The sequence below is a fragment of the Caretta caretta genome, chromosome 5 (assembly GCF_965140235.1).
Source record: "Caretta caretta isolate rCarCar2 chromosome 5, rCarCar1.hap1, whole genome shotgun sequence".
In the NCBI taxonomy this organism is placed as follows: Eukaryota; Metazoa; Chordata; order Testudines; family Cheloniidae; genus Caretta; species Caretta caretta.
The window spans coordinates 30,292,928-30,318,615 of record NC_134210.1 but is presented as its reverse complement, the minus strand read 5'-3'; the positions used below and the strand labels follow the sequence as shown (position 1 = coordinate 30,318,615).

The following is a 25,688-nucleotide window of genomic DNA, read 5'->3' as shown; positions in this document are numbered from 1 at the left end:
AGAAGCTACTATGCTGAGAGGCCCTGAGACTGCTCTGTTCTTTAATAACTCTTCATACACATTACAGTGCACTCAGTAAAGCCTTGATAATGCCATAATGCAATCTCACTGAAATTAACTTTGAGCAATTGTAGAAAATTAAACTCCCCAGAAAATTCAACTCCCCAAAGGTGGTGGCTGTCCTCTTATACTCCCCATTTTTGGCTGCCTTCTACCAACTCCAGATGGTTCACACCCCTTTAAGGTGCTTTGTGACAGCCTTGGATCTTTACTTCCCAGCTTCTACATGCTTGACTATATTGATGATCTAAGACTAAACAACACTGTTCAAGGCCTCCCGATTCCCAGATAATTGTTTCTAACGGTCCCCATGGCACATCCCCATTGCCCTTCCTCTTTGCCGACTGTTAAATCCATCACTACGAAATGGCTGTCTTCTACAGACTAGCACAGCCAATAATGAAAGAAAAAAGAAAAATGTTTTACATAACATTCAGGTTGTGACAAATAATAAAAATGCCTAACCCTAAAGTGACTTGCTCAAGGTCATCCAGGAGGCCACCGGCAGAACTTGGAATGGAACCCAGGTCTCCTGAATCTCTGTCCAGATAATGGTCAGAGCCAGAAAATCCAAAGCCACCAACTGAAAGTATATCCTTTTTTACATTGATGTGAGCACGCAACAGCATAGGAACAGGCCCATGCAAAAAGCAAAAGGCCAATTTCTCAATCTCAGGGACAGCAAGGACTGAGAGGGTTCTGAAGGCATTATTCTGTGGCTACTGGGAAGGAAGGAAGGGAGGAAGGAATGTACAGCTAGCTACTCTTTTGGTTGATCAGGACCAGCATAGATGGACTCTGCAGTGAGCCACATGTAATGCTCAGTTGAAGAACACTACCATAAATTAAAGGTGGTGGGAGAAAGGAAAATGCAATTTACCACAAAGCGAAAACTGGGAGGGAGCTGAGTCAAAGGTCAGTGCACAAAATCAGACCTGTCTGTGAGCAAATATTTACATTGTGGGAGATGTGAAGAAGTCAGTGTTGCTCATCTGGGAAACTCATACCCTTCTACCTTAATTCCTGTTCTGCGCAGCCCCAAAAATGGACATGTCCTGTGTAGCTGGAAACCCCATTCGAGAGCTTGGCAGCTGCAACACAACACCATCCAAGATTGCCTGGGCAGAGCCATCCTGCCACCCATGGGGGAAGGTTGCCATAAATGCTGCCATCTCCGGAACCAACAGCCAACTGCGACCGGACACCGTCATCACCAACGAGGACCGGAAGATCATCATGGTGGACGTCACAGTGACCTTCCAGAACAGGGTCTCAGTCTTTCACAATGCCTGAGCTTGAAAGGTAGAGAAATATGCTTCTCTGGCCGAAACTTTGAGAGCTATGGGTTACCAGGTTCAGAGACACACACTGATCGTCGGAGCCTTGGGTGTATGGGACCCTAGTAACGAAAGAGTGCTGAGAGAATGCAGAATCTGTCAATGCTATGCTCAGCTGATGCGGCAACTCATGGTGTCAGATGCCATCAGGTAGTTGAGGGACATTTACATAGGACACATCACTGGACATTGGCAATACTAGGAGGGATGATACTTTCCTCATGGGTTGTATTTTATAAATCAGGGGTGGGCAAACTTTTTGGCCCGAGGGCCACATGTGGGTATGGAAATTGTATGGCGAGCCATGAATGCTCACGAAATTGGGGTTTGGGGTGTGGGGAAGGGTGAGGGCTCCGGGGTGTGGCCAGAAGTGAGGAGTTCAGGGTGTGGGAGGGGGCTCCAGACTGGGGCAGGGGGTTCGGGTGCGAGCTCTGGCGTGGGGTTGGGGATGAAGGGTTGGGGGTGCAGGAGGGTGCTATGGGCTGCTCAGAGGGCAGGAGGGGGGTCAGGGGTGCAGGCTCCGGGTGGCACTTGCCTCAAGGTACCTTAACCATTACCTTTAATAAAATTTTTATATCTAGCACATAAACACTTTGCAACGCCGGCTACAGACGTGCCATGCAAACACATGTTCTCAATTACTGGTGACATTGTAAATAAGAAGAGTGCAGCATTATCTCCCATAAATGTAAACAAACTTGTTTGTCTTTGCGATTGGCTGAACAAGAAGTAGAACTGAGCAGGCTCTAAAGTTTTATATTATTTTATTTTTGAGTGTAGTTATGTAAAAAAAAGATCTGTATTTGTAAGTTACACTTTCACAATAATGAGACTACATTACTGTACTTGTATGAGGTGAATTGAAAAATACTATTTCTTTTGTTTGTCATTTTTACAGTGCAAATATTTGTAATAAAAATAATATAAAGTGATTACTGTATACTTTGTATTCTGTTGTAATAGAAATCAATATATTTGAAAATATACAAAACATCCAAAATATTTAATACATTTCTATTAGTATTCTATTATTTAACAGTGCTATTAATCATGATTAATTTTTTTTGAGTTATTCATGTGAGTTAACTGTGATTAATCGTCAGCCCTACTTTGAACACAAATTCAGATTCTGGCCAAATTGCTGATAGTTTTTAACATAACTGCTCAAAGATTCATAGTCAGAAGATAACAGCAGCCCTTCCCTGTAGAACAGACATAAATTGCCTTCTTCTTCTTCATAGCCAGTACTGATGTTCATGCAGCACAAGTCATGGAAGCGGAGGGGATTATGAGGACACTCTGCTCCCTTTCATTCTACTTCTTCATCCCTTCCCATGGTCAGCCCATGTCAACTTCCCATAAATAAATAAATCATCTATGAGCTGGGACTAAGTAGATGAATTTTCAGCCCCAGAGATTGAGAAGCAAAAGTTTATATGGGTTGGAGGAGGGAAATAGAACAGAATCAGACTGATAGATAACAATGAAGTCCCTACCATGTCTCTATGATATTGCGTACTCAGTGAGGGAGAAACCATATAATTTTCATGCTAGCTTCCAAGGTGTCTGATTAATTAGATCAGAAACAAGATTCTTCTCTGTTGCATAGCTGTGCTCTCCCACTTCTCAAACTTTCACCTACACACCCCAGGATTACAGTTATTGCATTGCAGTCTCTGCCAAAGACGGCTCCTTGGCAAATTGCCATTTTTCAAATAGGAACATATTTCATTTGTTTTAATAAGTTCAGAGATGTAAATAACTAGTCAGAATCCTTCTTCCATATCAGCCTTAAGAGAAAGGAAACAGTAAGTCAACAGAAATGACCGACACTAAACAAACTTTACACACTTCATATGAAGAGATATGAATAAAAGCTGTATCACAACTAAATATGTGATGCAGAAATACCTATTTTCAGTTCTCAGTGCCCAGTTTGGGGTTGCTGAACTGTGACTATTACACAGCAGTGCAATCAATGTGCGATCTGGAAATCACAGCACTAGAAACTTCTAATAAAATAGAAATTCTACCTCACCAAGAACATTTCAGGAACTACAGCAGGCCCATGTGAAAAATCTGATCCTTGTTATCGTGTGAAAACCTTTGCAAAATTACATGTCAGAGGTTTCAGAGTACCAGTCGTGTTAGTCTGTATTTGCAAAAAGAAAAGGAGTACTTGTGGCACCTTAGAGACTAACCAATTTATTTGAGCATAAGCTTTCGTGAGCTACAGCTCACTTCATTGGATGCATACTGTGGAAAATACAGAAGTTGTTCTTATACATACAAACCATGAAAAAATGGGTGTTTACCACTACAAAAGGTTTTCTCTCCCCCCACCCCACTCTCCTGCTGGAGGTGCAATTCAGGATCCTGTTATTCCAGCGGTTACATTGTTTGTCCACCTGTATTATACATGCTATGCAGTTGGTGCTGGAAAGTGAGAGAATTTAGAAATTTAAAGTACCTGATCCTAAGCCGTATGAAGTCCATTGACTGCAATAGGTTTTGGAGGGAGACAGAAGGAAGACAATGTGCTGGATGGGAGACCTTGTTTGCCTCATCTCATGCCCTCCCCCCCAAAAAAAACTTAATCAAGAAGCCAGAAAAAAAAAAGTCATGGTTTTGATGTTTACACTATTACTACCTTGTCGTATTTAAAGAGCTAAGATTCAAATCTCCTTCACCAACCTGCAAAGTAAAAGGTCACAGAATCAAGACAGTTTTCAGAGTAACAGCTGTGTTAGTCTGTATTCGCAAAAAGAAAAGGAGTACTTGTGGCACCTTAGAGACTAACCAATTTATTTGAGCATAAGCTTTCGTGTAGAAGATCTTTTTATACACACAAAGCATGAAAAAATACCTCTCCCCACCCCACTCTCCTGCTGGTAATAGCTTATCTAAAGTGATCACTCTCCTTACAATGTGTATGATAATCAAGGTGGGCCATTTCCAGCACAAATCCAGGGTTTAACAAGAACATCGGGGGGGGGGGGGGGGGGGGGAGAAATAGGAAAAAACAAGGGGAAATAGGTTACCTTGCATAATGACTTAGCCACTCCCAGTCTCTATTCAAGCCTAAGTTAATTGTATCCAATTTGCAAATGAATTCCAATTCAACAGTTTCTCGCTGGAGTCTGGATTTGAAGTTTTTTTGTTGTAATATCGCAACTTTCATGTCTGTAATCCCTATACCGGAAACCTACTGACCACTATTCCTACCTACATGCCTCCAGCTTTCACCCTGACCACACCACACGATCTATCGTCTACAGCCAAGCTCTGAGATACAACCACATTTGCTCCAACCCCTCAGACAGAGACAAACACCTACAAGATCTCTATCAAGCATTCTTACAACTACAATACCCACCTGCGGAAGTGAAGAAACAGACTGATAGAGCCAAAAGAGTTCCCAGAATTCACCTACTACAGGACAGGCCCAACAAAAAAAATAACAGAACGCCACTAGCCGTCACCTTCAGCCCCCAACTAAAACCCCTCCAATGCATTATTAAGGATCTACAACCTATCCTGAAGGATGACCCAACACTCTCACAAATCTTGGGAGACAGGCCAGTCCTTGCCTACAGACAGCCCCCCAACCTGAAGCAAATACTCACCAGCAACCACATACCAGAACCACTAACCCAGGAACCTATCCTTGCAACAAAGCCCATTGCCAACTGTGCCCACATATCTATTCAGGGGACACCATCACAGGGCCTAATCACATCAGTCACACTATCAGAGGCTCGTTCACCTGCACATCCACCAATGTGATATATGCCATCATGTGCCAGCAATGCCCCTCTGCCATGTACATTGGTCAAACTGGACAGTCTCTACGTAAAAGAATAAATGGACACAAATCAGATGTCAAGAATTATAACTTTCATAAACCAGTCAGAGAACACTTCAATCTCTCTGGTCATGCGATTACAGACATGAAAGTTGCGATATTATAACAAAAAAACTTCAAATCCAGACTCCAGCGAGAAACTGTTGAATTGGAATTCATTTGCAAATTGGATACAATTAACTTAGGCTTGAATAGAGACTGGGAGTGGCTAAGTCATTATGCAAGGTAACCTCTCCCCCCGCCCCCATGTTCTTGTTAAACCCTGGATTTGTGCTGGAAATGGTCCACCTTGATTATCATACACATTGTAAGGAGAGTGATCACTTTAGATAAGCTATTACCAGCAGGAGAGTGGGGTGGGGAGAGGTATTTTTTCATGCTGTGTGTGTATAAAAAGATCTTCTATACTTTCCACAGTATGTATCCGATGAAGTGAGCTGTAGCTCACGAAAGCTTATGCTCAAATAAATTGGTTAGTCTCTAAGGTGCCACGAGTACTCCTTTTCTTTTTGAGAATCAGGAAAAGGCAACCCTTCTCTAAACCCGTCCTGCAAGGTCTGGAGCACCCACCTGTCCCAATGGAGTTGACGGTGCTTGAGAACTTTTAGGATGAATCTCAATGAAGTGAATGGAAACTTTGGATCAGGTCCCATATGAATAATCAAATTTATGCCAATCTGATCACTATCAGTATGGCTGATGCATTACCATACCTAAATCATGAGGGAGATGTGATTTGATATCTCACATGGAACATGCTATCTAAATGCTCACTATTACCATGTTGCAGCTAATGCATGGACTTCTGTTTTTGAGGCTTCCAGTCTCACTATGCATACAATGCATTCCCACCCCTCCCCAATGGCTTCCTCCACAGAATTACTGGGCACATGCCAATCTGCACTTCACACTTTTAATGTTGTTTCTCCCTCTAGCCTAGATGTTACTGAATTGATCCTATTTCATGAGAGACCATAACTCAGTGATGTACCCAGAGCGTGGCAGTCCCGGGGGCAGCTCCAGCCCTCTCCGCATCTCTCCCAGTCTGCCTCAGGTTCGGCCCTCTGGCCAAGTCATAGGTCAGAAGCCAGAGCCAGGCGTGCGGGGCAGCTGCACCCCTGGCTGGTGGTACCATGGAGCAGGCAGCTGTGGCTTTCCCCTGTCTGCTGCTGGTGCCCGGGCTTGCGGCAGCTCCTCAGCTTGCTGCCCCCTGACTGCTCATGCAGCCGGCAAGAGCAGCCTGGACAGGGTGACCCAGCTCTGGGGCAGCCAAGCCCTCGGGGAGCAGCCACCGCAGGGGGAGCCCTGCTGCCACACAGCCCCTAGCTACCCCCTCCCTGTACCCTGAGCTACTCCTCTGTCCGCGCACAGCCCCTAGCTACCCCCTCCCTGTACCCTGAGCTACTCCTCTGTCCACGCACAGCCCCTAACTACCCCCTCCCTGCATCCCGAGCTACCCCCGTGCCTGCACACAGCCCCAGCTACCCCCTCCCTGAATCCCGAGCTACCCCCGTGCCTGCACACAGCCCCTAACTACCCCCTCCCTGCATCCCGAGCTACCCCCGTGTCTGCACACAGCCCCAGCTACCCCCTCCCTGCATCCCGAGCTACCCCCATGTCTGCACACAGCCCCAGCTACCCCCTCCCTGCATCCCGAGCTACTCCCGTGCCTGCACACAGCCCCCAGCTACCCCCTCCCTGCATCCCGAGCTACCCCCGTGCCTGCACACAGCCCCTAGCTACCCCCTCCCTGCATCCCGAGCTACCCCCATGTCTGCACACAGCCCCAGCTACCCCCTCCCTGCATCCCGAGCTACCCCCATGCCTGCACACAGCCCCTAGCTACCCCCTTCCTGCATCCCGAGCTACCCCCATGTCTGCACACAACCCCAGCTACCCCCTCCCTGCATCCCGAGCTACCCCCATGTCTGCACACAGCCCCAGCTACCCCCTCCCTGCATCCCGAGCTACCCCCATGTCTGCACACAGCCCCAGCTACCCCTTCCCTGCATCCCGAGCTACCCCCATGTCTGCACACAACCCCAGCTACCCCCTCCCTGCATCCCGAGCTACCCCCGTGTCTGCACACAGCCCCCAGCTACCCCCTCCCTGCATCCCGAGCTACCCCCATGCCTGCACACAGCCCCTAGCTACCCCTCTCCATGTACCCTGAGTGGTTTTCAAACCACACAGCAGCAGGAGGTCCAGGCCCCAGCCACCGCTCTAGCTTCCGCCCCCTCCAACCGCGAGGCTCAGCCCATTCCCTGGGCTGCAGCAGACACCAAGTGACAGAGCCAGAGCCGGGGCCGCCGCCACGAAGCGCCGCAGCCCGTTATTGAAGTCATGAATCCTGTTTAGAGTCTTGAATCTTCTGGGGTTCCCTATGCAAATGCCAAAGGAATTGGTTATCCAACTGGTTTCTCAATGGGCTATGCAGCAGCTGTCCCTGCCTATTCCCCCAACGTGTACCCAGGAGCAAATCCTACCTTCCAAACAGGTTATACACCAGAAACACCATATGAAGTATCCTGTTTACCCACCAGTGGTGCAGTGCCACCTTATTCTTCATCACCCAACCCCTACCAGACTGCTGTGTATCCAGTTCGAAGTGCCTATCCACAGCAGAATCCAAAGGCACTTACTAGACGCAGCATTTATATGCAGCACCACCCCACGTAATCCATCACCTCACAGCTGTGCAGCCTAATGGCATGCCAGCAACTATGTATCCTGCTCCAGTTCCACCACCAAGAGGAAATGGTGTGACTATGGGAACGTTGGCTGGGACCACTATGGCAATGTCAGCAGGTACTTTGTTGACAACTCTTTCCCCAACTCCAGTAGCCCCTCATCCAGTTACTATGCCCACATATTGGGCTCCAGGACCACGAACCTATAGCTATGTGCCCACACAGTGGTGATTATTCCGGTAGTGTAAGGGTATGTCTACACTACGAACTTAGGTCGAATTTATAGAAGTCGGTTTTTTAGAAATCGGTTTTATATATTCGAGTGTGTGTGTCCCCACAGAAAATGCTCTAAGTGCATTAAGTGCATTAACTCGGCGGAGCGCTTCCACAGTACCGAGGCAAGCGTCGACTTCCGGAGCGTTGCACTGTGGGTAGCTATCCCACAGTTCCCGTAGTCTCCGCTGCCCATTGGAATTCTGGGTTGAGATCCCAATGCCTGATGGGGCTAAAACATTGTCGCGGGTGGTTCTGGGTACATATCGTCAGCCCCCCGTTCCCTCTCTCCCCCCCGTGAAAGCAAGGGCAGACAATCATTTCGCGCCTTTTTTCCTGAGTTACCTGTGCAGACGCCATACCACAGCAAGCATGGAGCCCGCTCAGCTCACTTTGGCAATTAGGAGCACATTAACCACCACACGCATTATCCAGCAGTATATGCAGCACCAGAACATGGCAACGCGATACCGGGCGAGGAGGCAACGTCAGTGCGGTCCCGTGAGTGATCAGGACATGGACACAGATTTCTCTGAAAGCATGGGCCCTGACAATGCATGCATCATGGTGCTAATGGGGCAGGTTCATGCTGTGGAATGCCGATTCTGGGCTCGGGAAACAAGCACAGACTGGTGGGACCGCATAGTGTTGCAGGTCTGGGACGATTCCCAGTGGCTGCGAAACTTTCGCATGCGTAGGGGCACTTTCATGGAACTTTGTGACTTGCTTTCCCCTGCCCTGAGGCGCATGAATACCAAGATGAGAGCAGCCCTCACAGTTGAGAAGCGAGTGGCGATAGCCCTGTGGAAGCTTGCAACGCCAGACAGCTACCGGTCAGTTGGGAATCAATTTGGAGTGGGCAAATCTACTGTGGGGGCTGCTCTGATGAAAGTAGCCCACGCAATCAAAGATCTGCTGATATCAAGGGTAGTGACCCTGGGAAATGTACAGGTCATAGTGGATGGCTTTGCTGCAATGGGATTCCCTAACTGTGGTGGGGCTATAGACGGAACCCATATCCCTATCTTGGCACCGGAGCACCAAGCCGCCGAGTACATAAACTGCAAGGGGTACTTTTCGATAGTGCTGCAAGCTCTGGTGGATCACAAGGGACGTTTCACCAACATCAACGAGGGATGGCCGGGAAAGGTGCATGATGCTCGCATCTTCAGGAACTCTGGTCTGTTTCAAAAGCTGCAGGAAGGGACTTTATTCCCAGACCAGAAAATAACTGTTGGGGATGTTGAAATGCCTATATGTATCCTTGGGGACCCAGCCTACCCCTTAATGCCATGGCTCATGAAGCCAGACACAGGCAGCCTGGACAGTGGTCAGGAGCTGTTCAACTACAGGCTGAGCAAGTGCAGAATGGTGGTAGAATGTGCATTTGGACGTTTAAAGGCGCGCTGGCGCAGTTTACTGACTCGCTTAGACGTCAGCGAAACCAATATTCCCACTGTTATTACTGCTTGCTGTGTGCTCCACAATATCTGTGAGAGTAAGGGGGAGACGTTTATGGCGGGGTGGGAGGTTGAGGCAAATCGCCTGGCTGCTGGTTACGCGCAGCCAGACACCAGGGCGGTTAGAAGAGCACAGGAGGGCACGGTACGCATCAGAGAAGCTTTGAAAACCAGTTTCATGACTGGCCAGGCTACGGTGTGAAAGTTCTGTTTGTTTCTCCTTGATGAACCCCCCCGCCCCTTGGTTCACTCTACTTCCCTGTAAGCTAACCACCCTCCCCTCCTCCCTTTAATCATTGCTTGCAGAGCCAATAAAGTCATTGCTGCTTCACAGTCATGCATTCGTTATTCATTCATCACACAAATAGGGAGATGACTACCAAGGTATCCCAGGAGGGGTGGTGGAGGAGGGAAGGAAAATGCCACACAGCACTTTAAGCACAGCACTTTAAAAGTTTACAACTTTAAAATTTATTGAATGACAGCCTTCTTTTTTTTGGGCAATCCTCTGTGGTGGAGTGGCTGGTTGGCCGGAGGCCCCCCCACCGCGTTCTTGGGCGTCTGGGTGTGGAGACTATGGAACTTGGGGAGGAGGGCGGTTGGTTACAGAGGGGCAGCAGTGGCAGTCTGTGCTCCAGCTGCCTTTGCTGCAGCTCAACCATACACTGGAGCATACTGGTTTGGTCCTGCAGCAGCCTCAGCATTGAAACCTGCCTCCTCTCATCACGCTGCCGCCACCTTTGAGCTTCAGCCCTGTCTTCAGCCCGCCACTTACTCTCTTCAGCCCGCCACTTACTCTCTTCAGCCCGCCACCTTTCCTCCCGGTCATTTTGTGCTTTCCTGCACTCTGACATTATTTGCCTCCACACATTCGTCTGTGCTCTGTCAGTGTGGGAGGACAGCATGAGCTCGGAGAACATTTCATCGCAAGTGCGTTTTTTTTTCTTTCTAAGCTTCACTAGCCTCTGGGAAGGAGAAGATCCTGTGATCATTGAAACACATGCAGCTGGTGGAGAAAAAAAAAGGGACAGCGGTATTTAAAAAGACACATTTTATAAAACAGTCGCTACACTCTTTCAGGGTAAACCTTGCTGTTAACATTACATACATAGCACATGTGCTTTCGTTACAAGGTCGCATTTTGCCTCCTCCCACCGCGTGAACGGATTTTGGTTGAATGCCAGCAAACATACACTGCAATGCTTTGTTCTACAATGATTCCCGAGTACATGTTACTGGCCTGGAGTGGTAAAGTGTCCTACCATGAAGGACGAAATAAGGCTGCCCTCCCCAGAAACCTTTTGCAAAGGCTTTAGGACTACATCTAGGAGAACCACAAATGCCAGGGCAAAGTAATCCTTTCACATGCTTGCTTTTAAACCATGTATAGCATTTTAAAAGGTACACTCACCAGAGGTCCCTTCTCCGCCTGCTGAGCCCAGGAGGCAGCCTTGGGTGGGTTCGGGGGGTACTGGCTCCAGGTCTAGGGTGAGAAACAGTTCCTGGCTGTTGGGAAAACCGGTTTCTCCGCTTGCTTGCTGTGAGCTATCTACAACCTCCTCCTCATCATCTTCTTCGTCCCCAAAACCTACTTCCGTATTGCCTCCATCTCCATTGAAGGAGTCAAACAACACGGCTGGGGTAGTGGTGGCTGAACCCCCTAAAATGGCATGCAGCTCATCATAGAAGCGGCATGTTTGGGGTTCTAACCCAGAGCGGCTGTTCGCCTCTCTGGTTTTCTGGTAGGCTTGCCTCAGCTCCTTCAGTTTCACGCGGCACTGCTTCGGGTCCCTGTTATGGCCTCTGTCCTTCATGCCCTGGGAGATTTTCACAAAGGTTTTGGCATTTTGAAAACTGGAACGGAGTTCTGATAGCACGGATTCCTCTCCCCAAACAGCGATCAGATCCCGTACCTCCCGTTCGGTCCATGCTGGAGCTCTTTTGCGATTCTGGGACTCCATCATGGTCACCTGTGCTGATGAGCTCTGCATGGTCACCTGCAGCTTGCCACGCTGGCCAAACAGGAAATGAGATTCAAAAGTTCGCGGTTCTTTTCCTGTCTACCTGGCCAGTGCATCTGAGTTGAGAGTGCTGTCCAGAGCGGTCACAATGGAGCACTCTGGGATAGCTCCCGGAGGCCAATACCATCGAATTGTGTCCACAGTACCCCAAATTCGAGCCGGCAACGTCGATTTAAGCGCTAATCCACTTGTCAGGGGTGGAGTAAGGAAATCGATTTTAAGAGCCCTTTAAGTCGAAATAAAGGGCTTCATTGTGTGGATGGGTGCAGGTTTACATCGATTTAACGCTGCTAAATTCGACCTAAAGTCCTAGTGTAGACCAGGGCTAAGTTACCAGTGCCTATAGTTGAAACAGTGGCCTGTATATAAATGGCCACATGACTGCAGCTTCTTTCATTGAGATTTCACAGGAATTAAGATATTCAGGGAAATTTTACAATATGCCAATTCAGTGAATAGGGATATAAGTAGACTATTTTGCCTAAATGTCAGTTCATTTTGATCAAGTTGTGTAGGAGGAAGGATTTTTTTTTAAACACAATGTGTTGGGTTTTTTTTAAACTGAGTTAAAAAGTCCCCCCCCCCAAGCCCTTTGAGTTATATTTTTTGGTTGCATCCTCCCTGGCTGGCTTGCTGAGGTGAGTCAGGGAGTGGAGGTGGCACTCCTTCCCTGGACCCCACTGTGCGGAGCTGGCTCAAGCCCTGCCAGCCCTTGTACCCCCAAAATAGAAGTAAAACTACACCTATGCCCAAGGACCCTCCCGCGCCCCCGCTGGGCCTTGGAGTTTTTATAGCATGTTGAGGGGGGGCCTCTGAAAGAAAAAGTTTGAGAACACCGGATATAACTGATAGATCAAGGAACTTGGTGGTAGGCTTTAGAACTGAAATTATCCTTTGTCCACAGTCTGTCATTAGTATTACCTATGAGGGGTTTTTTTGTTTTTTTTTTAAACTACTTGCATTTATTTATAAGCATCTACCTACTACACTAGGTGATGAACAATAATTACACAAACCTTTAGTAAACTCCACAGGCCAAATCAGCTGTGAAAAAAGTATCCAACTCAGCACATCTCACTCATTCTCTCATCTTTTCCTTATCCAACAGCCTCCTCCCCCAGAAAGGCTAGAGAAGCTTTGAAGGGGGTCCTGAAGATAACCAAACAAAGTTCTATTAGATACATGCGTGAGAGGAGAGGAAGATAAATGTATTGCAGAGTTGAGAAGCCTTCACAGAGTATGCACTCTCACCAGTCCCCTCTCTTTTATTAGTTCATGCATCTCATTTAACATCTGCTGCAGCATCATGCGAGGTGACAAGTGGTCTCACAGGAACTCAAGACCCAAATTATTCAGGTTTTTACAGGCCAAAACCAATATCCTGAACTTCACTCTGAAACCAAGCCGGCAGCCACCCTAGATCAAGCAGCACAGGTATAACATGTTCCTTGAGCTAGCACAGTTTAATAAGCCTTCAGCACCAGCTTCAAGCCAAATTTCCAAATCATCTGAAGGTGTAGAGCTCATTGCAGCAAGCCAATCTTCAGGAGACACAAGCATGAATCACTGTGGTGAGGTGTGCATCCAAAAGAGGAAAGGACAGATATTTTGCCAGCTGCAGCCCATAACACGGGAACTTGTCTGCTACATGAACATCCAAAAGTAGCTGGATGGGCAATAAAGCTGGGCAATTAAGCAAAATATCCAGGTTCCAAATAGCGGTAAAAACTACCAGGCACAATCCTTTAATTGAGATAACTCCTCTGGTGACATCCCCCAGCCTGTAAATATTATCTCCACTTTATCTGGATTGAGCTTCGGTCAGCTAGCTTTCATCCAGCCCCCAAACTCCATCAAGTACTGACCAAGTTCTTCAACTGCACTTGTATGAGGTGGAGATAGACCCTGTATGGAATAGAAACCAAAACTGCCACATACTGGCCAACAGGCAGTAGATCCATGTGTGCCTGGCTCTATTTGTAGATTAGGGATAAATACTAAAAGCCCACTGGACTATGAAGCCAGTCCATAGGGGCTAGAGTAAGCACAGAGTTCTGTACATATGGCATAGTTTTCAAAGCTAACTTCAGATCTGTATTCCTTTTCTGTCTTAAAAACAAAACAAAATTAGGCTGAACAAGCAAAATTTCTTAAAATAAAAGGAAATAATAGAAACGTAGGATTGGAAGGGACCTTGATAGGTTATCTATTCCAGCCCCCAGCACACAGGCAGAACTAAGTAGTATTATTATCTACACCAGTGGTGGGCACACTACAGCCCGTGGGCCACATCCAGCCTGCGGGACCGTCCTGCCCGGCCCTTGAGCTCCCGGACAGCGAGGCCAGCCCCCGGCCCCTCCCCCGTTGGCTCCCCTCCCCTGCAGTCACGCCGCCATGCGGGCAGTGCTCTGGGCGGCACTGCTGCCAGACATGCTGCTCCGAGCGGCATGGTAAGGGGGCTCGGGGCTGGATAAGGGGCAGGAGCTCCTGGTGGCAATCAGGGGACAGGGAGCAGGGGCAGTTGGATGGGGCGGAGGGTCTGGGGGGGCGGTTAGGGGAGAGGGAACGGGGCGGGGTGGGGGGATTGGATAGGCATGGGAGTCCCGGGGCGCCTGTCAGGAGGCGGGGTTGTGGATAGGGGTCAGAGTAGTCGGGGGGGGGGGGGGTGGTCAGGGAACAAGGAGAAGGAGGGGTTGGATAGGTGGAGGGTTCTGAGTGGGGCAGTCGGGGGCAGTAAGTGGGAGGAGGGGGATGGGGGGGACGGGCTGCTTGGGGAGGCACAGCCTTCCCTACCTGGCCCTACATACAGTTTTGTAACCCCGATGTGGCCCTCGGGCCAGAAAGTTTGCCCACCCCGATCTACACCATCCCTGACAGGTGTTTGTCTAACCTGTTCCTAAAAACCTTCAATGACACAGATTCCACAACCTCTCTAGGTAATTTGTTCTATGGCTTACCTACCCTTACAGTTTAGGAAAAACTTCTAATGTCTAACCAAATTTCCCTTGCTGCAATTTAAGCCCATTACTTCTTTTCCTGTCCTCAGTGGTTAAGGAGAACAATTTATCATGCTCTTCTATTTAACAACCTTTTACATATTTGAAGACTGTTACATTGCTGCTCAGTTTTCTACAGACTAAACAAACACAATTTTTTCAATCTTTCCTCATAGGTCATGTTTTCTAGACCTTTAATCATTTTTGTTGCTCTCTTCTGGACTTTCACCATTTTATTCACATTTTCTCCCAAAGTGTGGTGCCTAGAACCGGACACAGTACTCCACTTGAGGCCTTACCAGTGCTGAGTAGAGTGGAAGAATTATTTCTTGTGTCTTGCTTACAAACACTCCTGCTCATACATCCCAGAATGATGTTCGCTTTTTTTTTCAACAGTATTACATTGTTGACTCATATGTGATCCACTATAACCCACAGATCCTTTTCTGCAGTACTCCTTCCTATGCAGTCATTCCCCATTTTCTATTTGTGCATTTCATTTTTCCTTCCTAAGTGCATTTGTCCTTATTAAATGTCATCCTATTTCTTTCAGAACATTTCTCCAGTTTGTCAACATCATTTTGAATTCTAATCCTGTCCTCCAGAGTGCCTGCAACCCCTCCCAGCTTGGTAAGATCCACAAATGATACAGTGTACTTTCTATGCCATTAACCAAACCATTCATGAAAATATTGAATACAACCGGACCTAGGACAGGTCCCTGGGGGAGCCCACTCAATATGCCCTCCCAGCCTGTGAAACGTTGCCAGTTGTGCATTCACTTTATACTAGGTTAGTCTAAAGCTATATTTCCCTAGTTTGTTTATGAGGTCAAGTGAGACAGTATTAAAACCTTATCAAAGTCGTGATGTGATATAGCTACTACTTCCCTCCAATCCACAAGGCTTGTTACCCTATCAAAGAAAGATATTAGGTTAGTATGACATGATTTGTTCTTGACAAATCCACAATGATTGTTATTTATTATCTTATTGTCTGCTAGATGCTTACAAATTGATTATTTTAATATTTATCTTTCCAGGTACTGAAGTTAATATGACATCTATAATTCCCTGGGTTGTCCCTCTTCCCCTTTTCAGAGATAGGTACTATATTTGCCCTTGTCCACTCCTCTGGGATGTCTCTGGTCCTCCTCCAGGTGTTGCAACCTGGTGCCCAGAGCCACACCACCACTCAGGTTAGCCCAAGATGACCTTCCATCATGATGAAGGGATGGACAGGCCAAATTTGAGTGAAAGGTGCTACAATTCCATGTGCCAGGTCGTAACACCTGGACCAGGGAGCTGGGCCCAGCCCTGCAGGACACTGGAGAAACTTCAGGATAAGTGCGGCGTGGGCTCACTCTCTGACCCTCCCTCAGGGCCTCCCATCTGAACCAGGCCAGTGAGTTAACCCAGATAGAGCCTTCCAGCTCAGAAGTAACAGATAAACAGAGAAGTCCCAGTGTCTGACATTTTCAACAACATGACAAACCTGCAGACCTGCTCATAAGTATTGTTAAGCCTTTCTGAAGTTTATATAGTTTTCTAAGATATTTAACAAAAATAAAGTTACTATCAACTACATGTTTTATTGTTTTTTTTTTCCTGTGACTCCTTTTTAAAAGGTCACCTGCTTAATGTATTTAGCATTTCATACACTGGGACACAAGATATGGAAAACATCTGTCTTTGGGAAGGGATGGCCTCTCTCATTTATGTGACGAGTCCATTTCTCATACACTGAGCATTAATCTCTTAAGAATAGGCAGTGTTCTACATTTCACACATCAAAACGATCTGTAAGTAAGCAGCCACTGTATTTCAGGATTCATATACAGTAAACAACCTGTGGTAAACAATCTGAGCACAAAGTGTTCCTTCAAGCCCCAATATTAGTCTGTTCCTGCCAAGGTAGGCTGATGCAATACGATACTTTCTGCCTCCAGCACTTTCCCAGCAATGGCAGACTCAATGCCCCTTGACCTGCTCTTCCCACACTGACCCTTACCTTAGGACACCATCTCAATTCTGCTCTGCCAGACCATTATTCTTTCCTCATTCAAATCCTTCCTACACAGTCACCTCATTGGTCATGCCAATAAAAAGATAGCCAATAAGACATCTTTTAACTAAAAAGAAACCCAAATCTTCTACTGAACCATCATAACATGCGCATACTTAGCTGAGTAACCACATAGTTGCATTGTGGTAACCCATTCCTCATCCGTTCTATTCTTTGTTATTGCTCACTTATTGCTTCCCACCTAAAGTGAAATTGCAACAATGTCTGTCTAGCAGTGTTTTAGGCATTGGAACATTTACAAATGGTCAATGTAATACAGACCTTCCTAAGTACCAAGAATTCCTCACATATATTCTATCCATGAAAATCTGGCATTTGGAATAACATATGCAACATTCCAAACTCTGAAACTTGACTCTCCGATTGATATTCTAAATGTGACATGAGCATTCATAGATACTGTCATAAATATAAAGGGAAGGGTAAACCCCTTTGAAATCCCTCCTGGCCAGGGGAAAGCTCCTCTCACCTGTAAAGGGTTAAGAAGCTAAAGGTAACCTCGCTGGCACCTGACCAAAATGACCAATGAGGAGACAAGATACTTTCAAAAGCTGGGAGGAGGGAGACAAACAAAGGGTCTGTGTCTGTCTGTGTGCTGCTCTTGCCAGAGACAGAACAGGAATGGAGTCTTAGAACTTTTAGTAAGTAATCTAGCTAGGTATGTGTTAGATTATGATTTCTTTAAATGGCTGAGAAAAGAATTGTGCTGAATAGAATAACTATTTCTGTCTGTGTATCTTTTTTGTAACTTAAGGTTTTGCCTAGAGGGGTTCTCTATGTTTTGAATCTAATTACCCTGTAAGATATCTACCATCCTGATTTTACAGGGGGGATTTCTTTATTTCTATTTACTGCTATTCTTTATTAAAAGTCTTCTTGTAAAAACTGAATGCTTTTTCATTGTTCTCAGATCCAAGGGTTTGGGTCTGTGGTCACCTATGCAAATTGGTGAGGCTTTTTATCCAACATTTCCCAGGAAAGGGGGGGGTGCAAGTGTTGGGAGGATTGTTCATTGTTCTTAAGATCCAAGGGTCTGGGTCTGTAGTCACCTAGGCAAATTGGTGAGGCTTTTTACCAAACCTTGTCCAGGAAGTGGGGTGCAAGGTTTTGGGAAGTATTTTGGGGGGAAAGACGCGTCCAAACAGCTCTTCCCCAGTAACCAGTATTAGTTTGGTGGTGGTAGCGGCCATTCCAAGGATAACGGGTGTAATATTTTGTACCTTGGGGAAGTTTTGACCTAAGCTGGTAAAGATAAGCTTAGGGGGTTTTTTCATGCAGGTCCCCACATCTGTACCCTAGAGTTCAGAGTGGGGGAGGAACCTTGACAGATACTAAGGTCAGAAGGGACCATTATGATCATCTAGTCTGACGTCCTGCACAACGCAGGCCACAGAATCTCACCCACCCACTCCTGCGAAAAACCTCACCTATGTCAGAGCTATTGAAGTCCTCAAATCGTGGTTTAAAGACTTCAAGGAGCAGAGAATCCTCCAGCAAGTGACCCGTGCCCCATGCTACAGAGGAAGGCGAAAAACCTCCAGGGCCTCTTCCAATCTGCCCTGGAGGAAAATTTCTTCCTGACCCCAAATATGGCGATCAGCTAAACCCTGATCATATGGGCAAGATTCACCAGCCAGATACTACAGAAAATTCTTTCCTGGGTAACTCAGATCCCATCCCATCTAACATCACATCACAGGCCATTAAGCTTATTTACCATGAGTATTTAAAGATCAATTAATTACCAAAATCATGTTATCCCATCATACCATCTCCTCCATAAACTTATCGAGTTTAATCTTGAAGCCAGATAGATCTTTGCCCCCACTGCTTCCCTTGGAAGGCTATTCCAAAACTTCACTCCTCTGATGGTTAGAAACCTTCGTCTAATTTCAAGTCTAAACTTCCTGGTGGCCAGTTTATATCCATTTGTTCTTGTGTCCACATTGGTACTGAGCTTAAATAATTCCTCTCCCTCTCCGATATTTATCCCTCTGATATATTTATAGAGAGAGATCATATCTCCCCTCAACCTTCTTTTAGTTAGGCTAAACAAGCCAAGCTCCTTGAGTCTCCTTTCATAAGACAGGTTTTCCATTCATATAAATCAACAGCTAGTCATTTCTGCAGCAATAAACAGCTTCATGAGCAACTTGATAAAAGCAAGGGTCACATCTAATTAGTATATATGTGTGACACTGCACCCCATCCATATTCTTCACAGTGATGTTATTATGATATGAGTATGGCATAACTATGATCTATTTTATGTAAGATTAGTCATGTGAGGTGTCACTGGAAAAGTCATGATTTGCTGAATATGATTATCCTATTTGAATGCATGTATCATTTTTGTACCTGAAGTTATGAATATTGACTATGTATCTGTATTTAAAATGTAGTTACACCTGGGTAACACCCACTAGACAAGATGCTTTCAGTCTCGATCAGTGTTCTTCATCACAAGGCCCGCGAGCCAGTGGCGGCTCCCATCAACCCTAAGTGCGGCTAGGCTATAAATAGCCGTGCAGCAGCTCTAAAAGGCCACACAGCAGGGACCTGGAGAGGAGGCAGGTAGGGGGTGGGCAGGAACTGAGGAGGGGAGCAAGTTGGGGCTTGCAGGACTGCTGTGGGCCTCTCCTGCCTGCACCCCAAAACTCCTCACCCCCATCCTAACCCTCTGCCCCAGCCCTAAGCCCCCGAACCCCCCATCCCCAGCTCCACCCTAGAGCCCTCAGCCCCAGCCAGAGTGGTGAAAAGAAAACAGAGGAACAAATTGACCAATGAACATTTGGACTGCCTTACTAGGATTGCAATGACAGATTACAAATACTGCATGAAGAAAGTCAAGGAGGAACAGACACACTTTCACTCATCTAGTTTTTAAAGTAAGTTTTGCATTATTCTGCTCTTAAAAGATTTACTCGCATAGCTGCCTTTTTAATTCCATATATTTTCCTGGTTATTATTTTACAAAAGGAGTATAGTTTTACTGTACACGTAGACTTTGTTTTAGTTACACGAGTGGCTCTGTAACATTACATTGTTAAGGAGCAGTAAGCAAGGCATTAATTTAGTAGTTGATGTGGCTCTCATATTGAAGGTTTTTTTGCCAAAGTGGCCCCCACTTCAAAAATAGTGAAGAGCACTGGTCTAGATAGTGGGTAGGGAAGAGCCTATTCAGGGCCATGGGCCATCAGGAAAAAATAATAGGCCTTAGGAGAAGCTTATCTCCCACCTGGGGAACCTTCGTAAGAACGCAACAGACAGCCTCCAAGCAATGGCTGCTAGGACTCTACAACGACATGTGATGAGACCACATGTCTCTGGACTCCAGCTTGGGATGTCAGTATTTTTCCCAGACTGGTCTGGGAACCAAGCTTTGGGAACAAAGGGTTTCCACTGTATGCAAAAGCTATATACGGCAGGGAGTGACATCATCTGGTGTTCTTTACTCCCCACACACCTGAGGAACAAACACTGAACTGGGGGAAGTGCTGGACCAAGACTAAAGGGATTTCTACCTGTGACTGAAACACCTGGGGATTCCAAGCTGTAAAGCAAGTGCAGTTTGCCCCTTAAGAATCTGCAACCTGCTTATATCACCTCTTAGGGCGAGAATCTGTTATTCATATCCAATCTATTTAATAAATTAAGCTGTGTTTTTTTGTTTATTTGCTAGGTAATCTGTTTGCAATCACTTATAATCACTTAAAATCCATCTTTTATAGTTAATAAACTTGTTTTTGCTTTATCTAAACTGGTGAATTGGAGTGAAGTGTGTGGGAATTATAACTTAGGGGCAAAGGCTGTTGCATATTCCTCTCCGCATTGAGGGAGGGGGTGAATTTTATGAGACTGTATCATTTTGGGTTTATACTCTGGGGGAAGAGGGAGTGCCTGAGGAGCTGGGAGTTGCCTTAGCTGTAGCCTTCCTATGCAGGGGCTGGTCAGAGAGCCTGCATGTAACTGCAGCTGGGTGAACCCCTACCTGGTGAAAGTATAGACTGGAGGGCTTTGCAGCTTGTCACAGCTGTACAGTGTGAGAGGGAAGCCAGACCGGTGGGTCGGGGGCTCAGTGGTACCCCAGTTCAAGGTGGCACCCCAGGAGGAACCAGTCACAATATGTTTACATAAAATTAAGCACAGTCCTAGGAAAATGAACTTGGAAGTAAAAACCTTATAAATCCAATATCCCCAAGATCTGTGCTAACAAGAGAACACTTTTTAAGTCTCCAGACTACTGGCTAGAAGGGCTCTCATCCCACCCCTGGCTGTTTGAAAAGGGGTCTGTTTGTTCTGTTCTCTCTTTATTCCATCCTGCTTCCCCCACACTCTGAGGGTAAGATTCTGCCCTGTCCTGCTGAAATCAGTGGAGCTAACTGTGGAGGAAAGTGCTACTTCACAGGAGTATGGGAGCAGAATCTGCCCCATGTGAGAACTTCTGTTTTTCACACCTTAGTGGGGTGGGGGGGCTTAGGCTTCTGGCAGCTCCAGATCCACCCTGGAGGAAGAAGATTTCTTTGGAGGAAGTGCTTTTTTTGCCTCCCACAGCGGTAAGGGATCCAATGGTTCACTTGCAGTTATGAACACTACTTTTGTTAGTGTGTGTAAGATCAGACGCTTGGACTGTAATAGCAAAACTCCACATATGGTGATACCAACTGATGCTGTTGTACATCAGTAAAACAAAAATATTAGTAGGATTTTCAAGTGTTAAAGACAGAATTATATCAGTACTGAAGATAATGGACAAGAGTAAAATACAATGCATGGTAGTAATTAGGGAATTTGCCAGGTGCCTATCGCTAGCAATTACTTCTAAAAGTTTACCACTATGGATAAATTAATAATTCCAGCTCAAATGGAAAAAAACAAAACAAAACAAAACCACACTGGTGACTCACTTGAATAGGCGAACATTTGCCTGCACTTTCTACAGCAGGCTTCCCGGGGAAACCCATTAAAAGTTGAAAAGACAACTAACTGCCTTGTTTGCACACCCTTTATAATTAAAATGTACCAGCATAATATATTAACTAACATGTTGCAATTCTTGGCGTGCGAGGCTGAAATAACGTGGAGGAGATGAAAGATAGACCATTCCTATTTAAATCGGTTTCTTTTTTTAAGCTAGATGGGACAGCTTTCAATAAACATTCATGTAGTTCGATGAGATTCAACAAGACATTTTAATTCCAATTCCCTTTATCCCTCCCTCCATATTTTAAATAGTGTCATTTACATCAGCATCTTTGTCTCAAACAAATCTTTTCAATATCTCATCACAAATCTGTTCCAATTAGGTCTATGTCCAAAAGTGTTTTCAGCTTTGAGGTGAGTGAACAGGTATTTAAAAGTCTTTTTTAAATTCAAGTTAAACTTCCATCAATTTCACAAATATTCTCAATGAAATTTTCTGATTTATCTTATTAAATGTTTGCTGGCAGGCTGACAGGAGGATTTGTTAAGAACTAGCTTTCACTTGCACCAGTGTAAAAGAGAGCTATTCCATTGGCTTCAATTAAGTTATTACAACTATTTAAACAGGAATAACAGAGCAAATGTGTGATCCATGGTGTCTTTATGGGGCTGCTCCTTGAGATATGGCAGGAGCAAACTGCAACTGTGGTTGAATATATTAAACATACTGAGTTAAGGAGTATTTGTGGCACCTTAGAGACTAACAAATTTATTTGAGCATAAGCTTTCATGAGCTACAGCTCACTTCATCAGATGCATGCAGTGGAAAATACAGTAGGGGGATTTTATATACACAGAGAACATGAAACAGTGGGTGTTACCATACACACTGTAACGAGAGTGGTCAGGTAAGGTGAGCTATTACCAGCAGGAGAGGAAAAAAAACATTTTGTACTGATAATCAAGGTGGGCCATTTCCAGCAGTTGCCAAAATGTGTGAGGAACGGGGGGGGGGGGGGGAATAAACAAGGGGAAATAGTTTTACTTTGTGTAATGACACATCCACTCCCAGTCACAGGAAGACTGGCAATCTCTGAGTTCCAATGTGATTCCACCTGGCTATAGCCTGGATTCTGATTTGTTATAACAAGATAACAACAGCAATACATATGTTCACAGGAAGAACTGTGTAATAAAGAAACTTGGGGCAGTGGGGAATGCGGTGGGCGGGGGAAGGAGAGTGTTAAATCTGGAGAGATTGACCAGAACTCCCACCACAGCTGGGCAGTCTAGCCAAGTAGAGGCAACGGTGGGGGATGACACAGGGTCATGTGCCCCTTCTCCCCAGATTTCTACCTTCCATTTAGCAACAGCTAAATGTTTGGAGAGGACCCATCTAGAGGGGCTGCTGCAGACTCTGCCCCACAGCCCCAGAGCAATGGGAGTGGGCAAGGCATGCCTTTCCCCAAGATGGCCAGCATCCAGTGGCTCTCCCTGGCATCAGCACTCACCACATCCCTGTGCAGCACAGTGAGGGAGGAAGCAGTAGGGCGGTTGGCTATGAGCTGAGCCTGCTACCTGGGGCTTATTCTCCTTCCCTGCTGCTGGAGTCCCAGCACTTCCTGCCACCTGCTTTGCAGACCACCCTGGGGCGAATACCCCAGGCCTGTTCCCAGGGCAGAGGCTGCTCTCCCATTCCTATAGCAGGGGCTCTGCTCCCCTGACACTGCAGTGGGGCTCACCCAGCCTTCCATTTAGCACAACTTCTATCAGAGGGTTTCTAACTGTGGGGCTCGCCCCCCCCTTGGAACACTCAGGCCGAGTCGGGCCAGCTCTGGCAGGGCTGGGGGAGAGAGCACCATCTCCACCCCCACTCACCTAGGGGGCAACTCAGCCTGTCTGGATGGGCGGGAGGGAGACACAACCAACAATTGTAAGCTATAACCCCACTTTGAGTTAAAATTTTTGGTTGTGCCCCCCACCAGATGGGCTGGGTGGCCCGCTGAGGTGAGACCGCCCCCTCCCCGAGCCCCGCCTGGTGCCTCTGCCCCAAACGTTCCTCTGCACCCCCCTACTGGGGCACCCCCCTTTGAAAACCTCGGTTGTAGATACCGAGGCTACGCTGTGGGGTGGTCGCCTGCCCCCTTATCAACAGTTACACGTTGCCTCTGTAGCCAAGCCAAAACGAGATTCCCCTTCCCGGCCAACCCCCCTCCTACGGAGCAAGGCGCCCACCAGCATCGCCTCGGGGCTTGCACTGCACGTTGTGTCCACCTGGGACCTGCTCTCCGCACTGACTACAGCCACCACGGCACCCCTGTTAGCACGGGCCAGGGAGAGCTACACCGGGCGCGGAGATGGGCACAAGCCTGGCCAAGGGACAGCGAACAAAACAGCCGACAAACCTGTGCAGGGCCATTGCTCCCGCTTGGACACGCGCGGCTCGCGTCACCTACCATCTGAGCCCAGCCAGCCCCCTGCCCACCCCCCTTTGGGCCAGGGCTGCCCGCCCCGCGAACAGCAGCACCCCGGCTCCGGCTCCGGCTCCCCGCCGCCGAGGCGCTGTCGGGCTCAGGCGGGCTTGGCCAAACTTTCCCGAGTTTCACACGCTGTCCGATAACAGCCCCCGCCCCCGGCGGGGCTGCCTGTGGGCGGCCGGGGCGAGGGAGAGCGCGGGCACCTCGCCGCCAGGCGTTCCACAGGGCAACGCGCGCCCGGCCGCAAGCCCAGCCCCGCGCGGGGAGCGGCGCCCCGGACCCGCCCGTGGTGCACTCACCGGCGCGCCGCCGCACCTCCCCGCCGCAGGGAGCCCGCTCTGGGCTCAGCCCGGGGCCCATCCGTACCCGCCCGCGGCGCTCGCCAGCGTGTCCAAACTTCCAGGCGTTCGCCGCTAAAAATAGCAGCGCAGCAGCAGGGCCGAGCGTGCCCCGAGCGACCCCCCTGCCCACACCCCCGCTTGCACGGGGCGGATCGGATTACACCCGCCGGCGGAACAACAGCCCTGCGGGCGAGCAGGCAGCCCTGCAAAGCCAGCGCAGGCTGAGCGCGCACGGCAGGGGAGCGAGCCCAGCTACCCCGTACCTGACTGCTCCAAGCGAGCTCCCAGCCGCGGGGCGCCAGGGGCGGCTCTCGCTCTCCCGCCACCGTGCACGGAGCTCCTGTCCCAGCAGCGGCGCCGCTAATCGCCTCCCCCCATCTCGTCCCGGCGCGGGACGCTCAGCGGCCGCCTCCTCGCCGCCCCATGGCTGCTGCTGCCTGCGCCCCGCTCGGCTGGCAGCCTCCTGCAGAGGGGTGGCGCGGGGTGGGAGCCGGGAGGCGGGGGCTTCAAGAGGGACTCATGCCCGGCCGAGCTAGCGGCTGGCTCCTGGGCCGGGGGGGAGGGGAAGAGGCTTGGAGATGGACAAGTGACTCCCTGCGTTCCCGGGAGCTCCGCTCCCTGCCCAGCCCGTGAGAAGCCGGCGTTAGTGCGTGTCACTTCCCTGGGGCTAGCGGGCTCCGACTAGAGGGAAATGTTGGGTATTGCAGAGCGTTTCCACAGGACTTCACAATAAAGTGAGGCTCTTCGGGCTAGAGCGAAGGGGAGCCCCGCTCTCTAGTGCCCGGGGTTAGCAGCTAGGAGATCGGTTATCCAGTACATTTAATATCCCCCCATAGACCTACTGCACCTGGGCTGTGCAAACTAGCCGCTCCTTAGCGCCTCACCCGGGCTCCTCGGCAGGCTGTGCGCGGCGCGTGCTCAGAGCTGCAATTTAAAGGGAAACAGTTAAAATCATTCGGCCAAGTTCAGGGAGGGTCCCTAGGCTAAAGGTGGACGGAAATGAGGATGCATCTGCCACCTCTGGACAGTTGGTCAGCAGCCCTCCCCCCAATGCCGCCTCCCTCTGCTTTCTTCCAGGGACTTTTTCGAGTTGGAGAGGAAGATAAAGCATCCTGTTTATGAGTACATGCTGCACAGGGTCGTTATTCGCATTGTGGGCA

At 48.0% G+C, this 25,688-nt stretch overlaps 2 protein-coding genes and 1 pseudogene across 3 annotated transcripts in view; 1 reads left to right on the top strand and 2 right to left on the bottom strand.

The window, feature by feature from the left end:
* Positions 1-25,143, bottom strand: part of GHR (growth hormone receptor) — a 218,400-nt gene extending 193,257 nt beyond the window's left edge. Inside the window, exon 1 of one of the 2 annotated variants that reach the window (XM_048850919.2) lies at positions 24,792-25,143. Coding sequence is in view for 1 of the 2 variants with exons in the window: in XM_048850918.2 (XP_048706875.1) it covers positions 24,487-24,547 (61 nt within the window). In the remaining variant the exon portion in view is untranslated. Of the gene's footprint in view, positions 1-24,486; positions 24,608-24,791 lie in introns of those variants that run through there. The other variant, XM_048850918.2, reaches the window with a different exon arrangement.
* Positions 7,606-8,186, top strand: LOC125636972 (myelin-associated neurite-outgrowth inhibitor-like; annotated as a pseudogene).
* Positions 10,091-11,761, bottom strand: LOC142072114 (uncharacterized). The gene is made up of 2 exons (XM_075128452.1): positions 11,097-11,761; positions 10,091-10,691 (listed from the first exon to the last, which is right to left on the bottom strand). The coding sequence occupies exons 1-2, from the start codon at positions 11,674-11,676 to the stop codon at positions 10,150-10,152; spliced, it is 1,122 nt and encodes a 373-aa protein (XP_074984553.1). The 5' UTR covers positions 11,677-11,761; the 3' UTR covers positions 10,091-10,149.
* Positions 25,144-25,688: the final 545 nt, after the last annotated feature.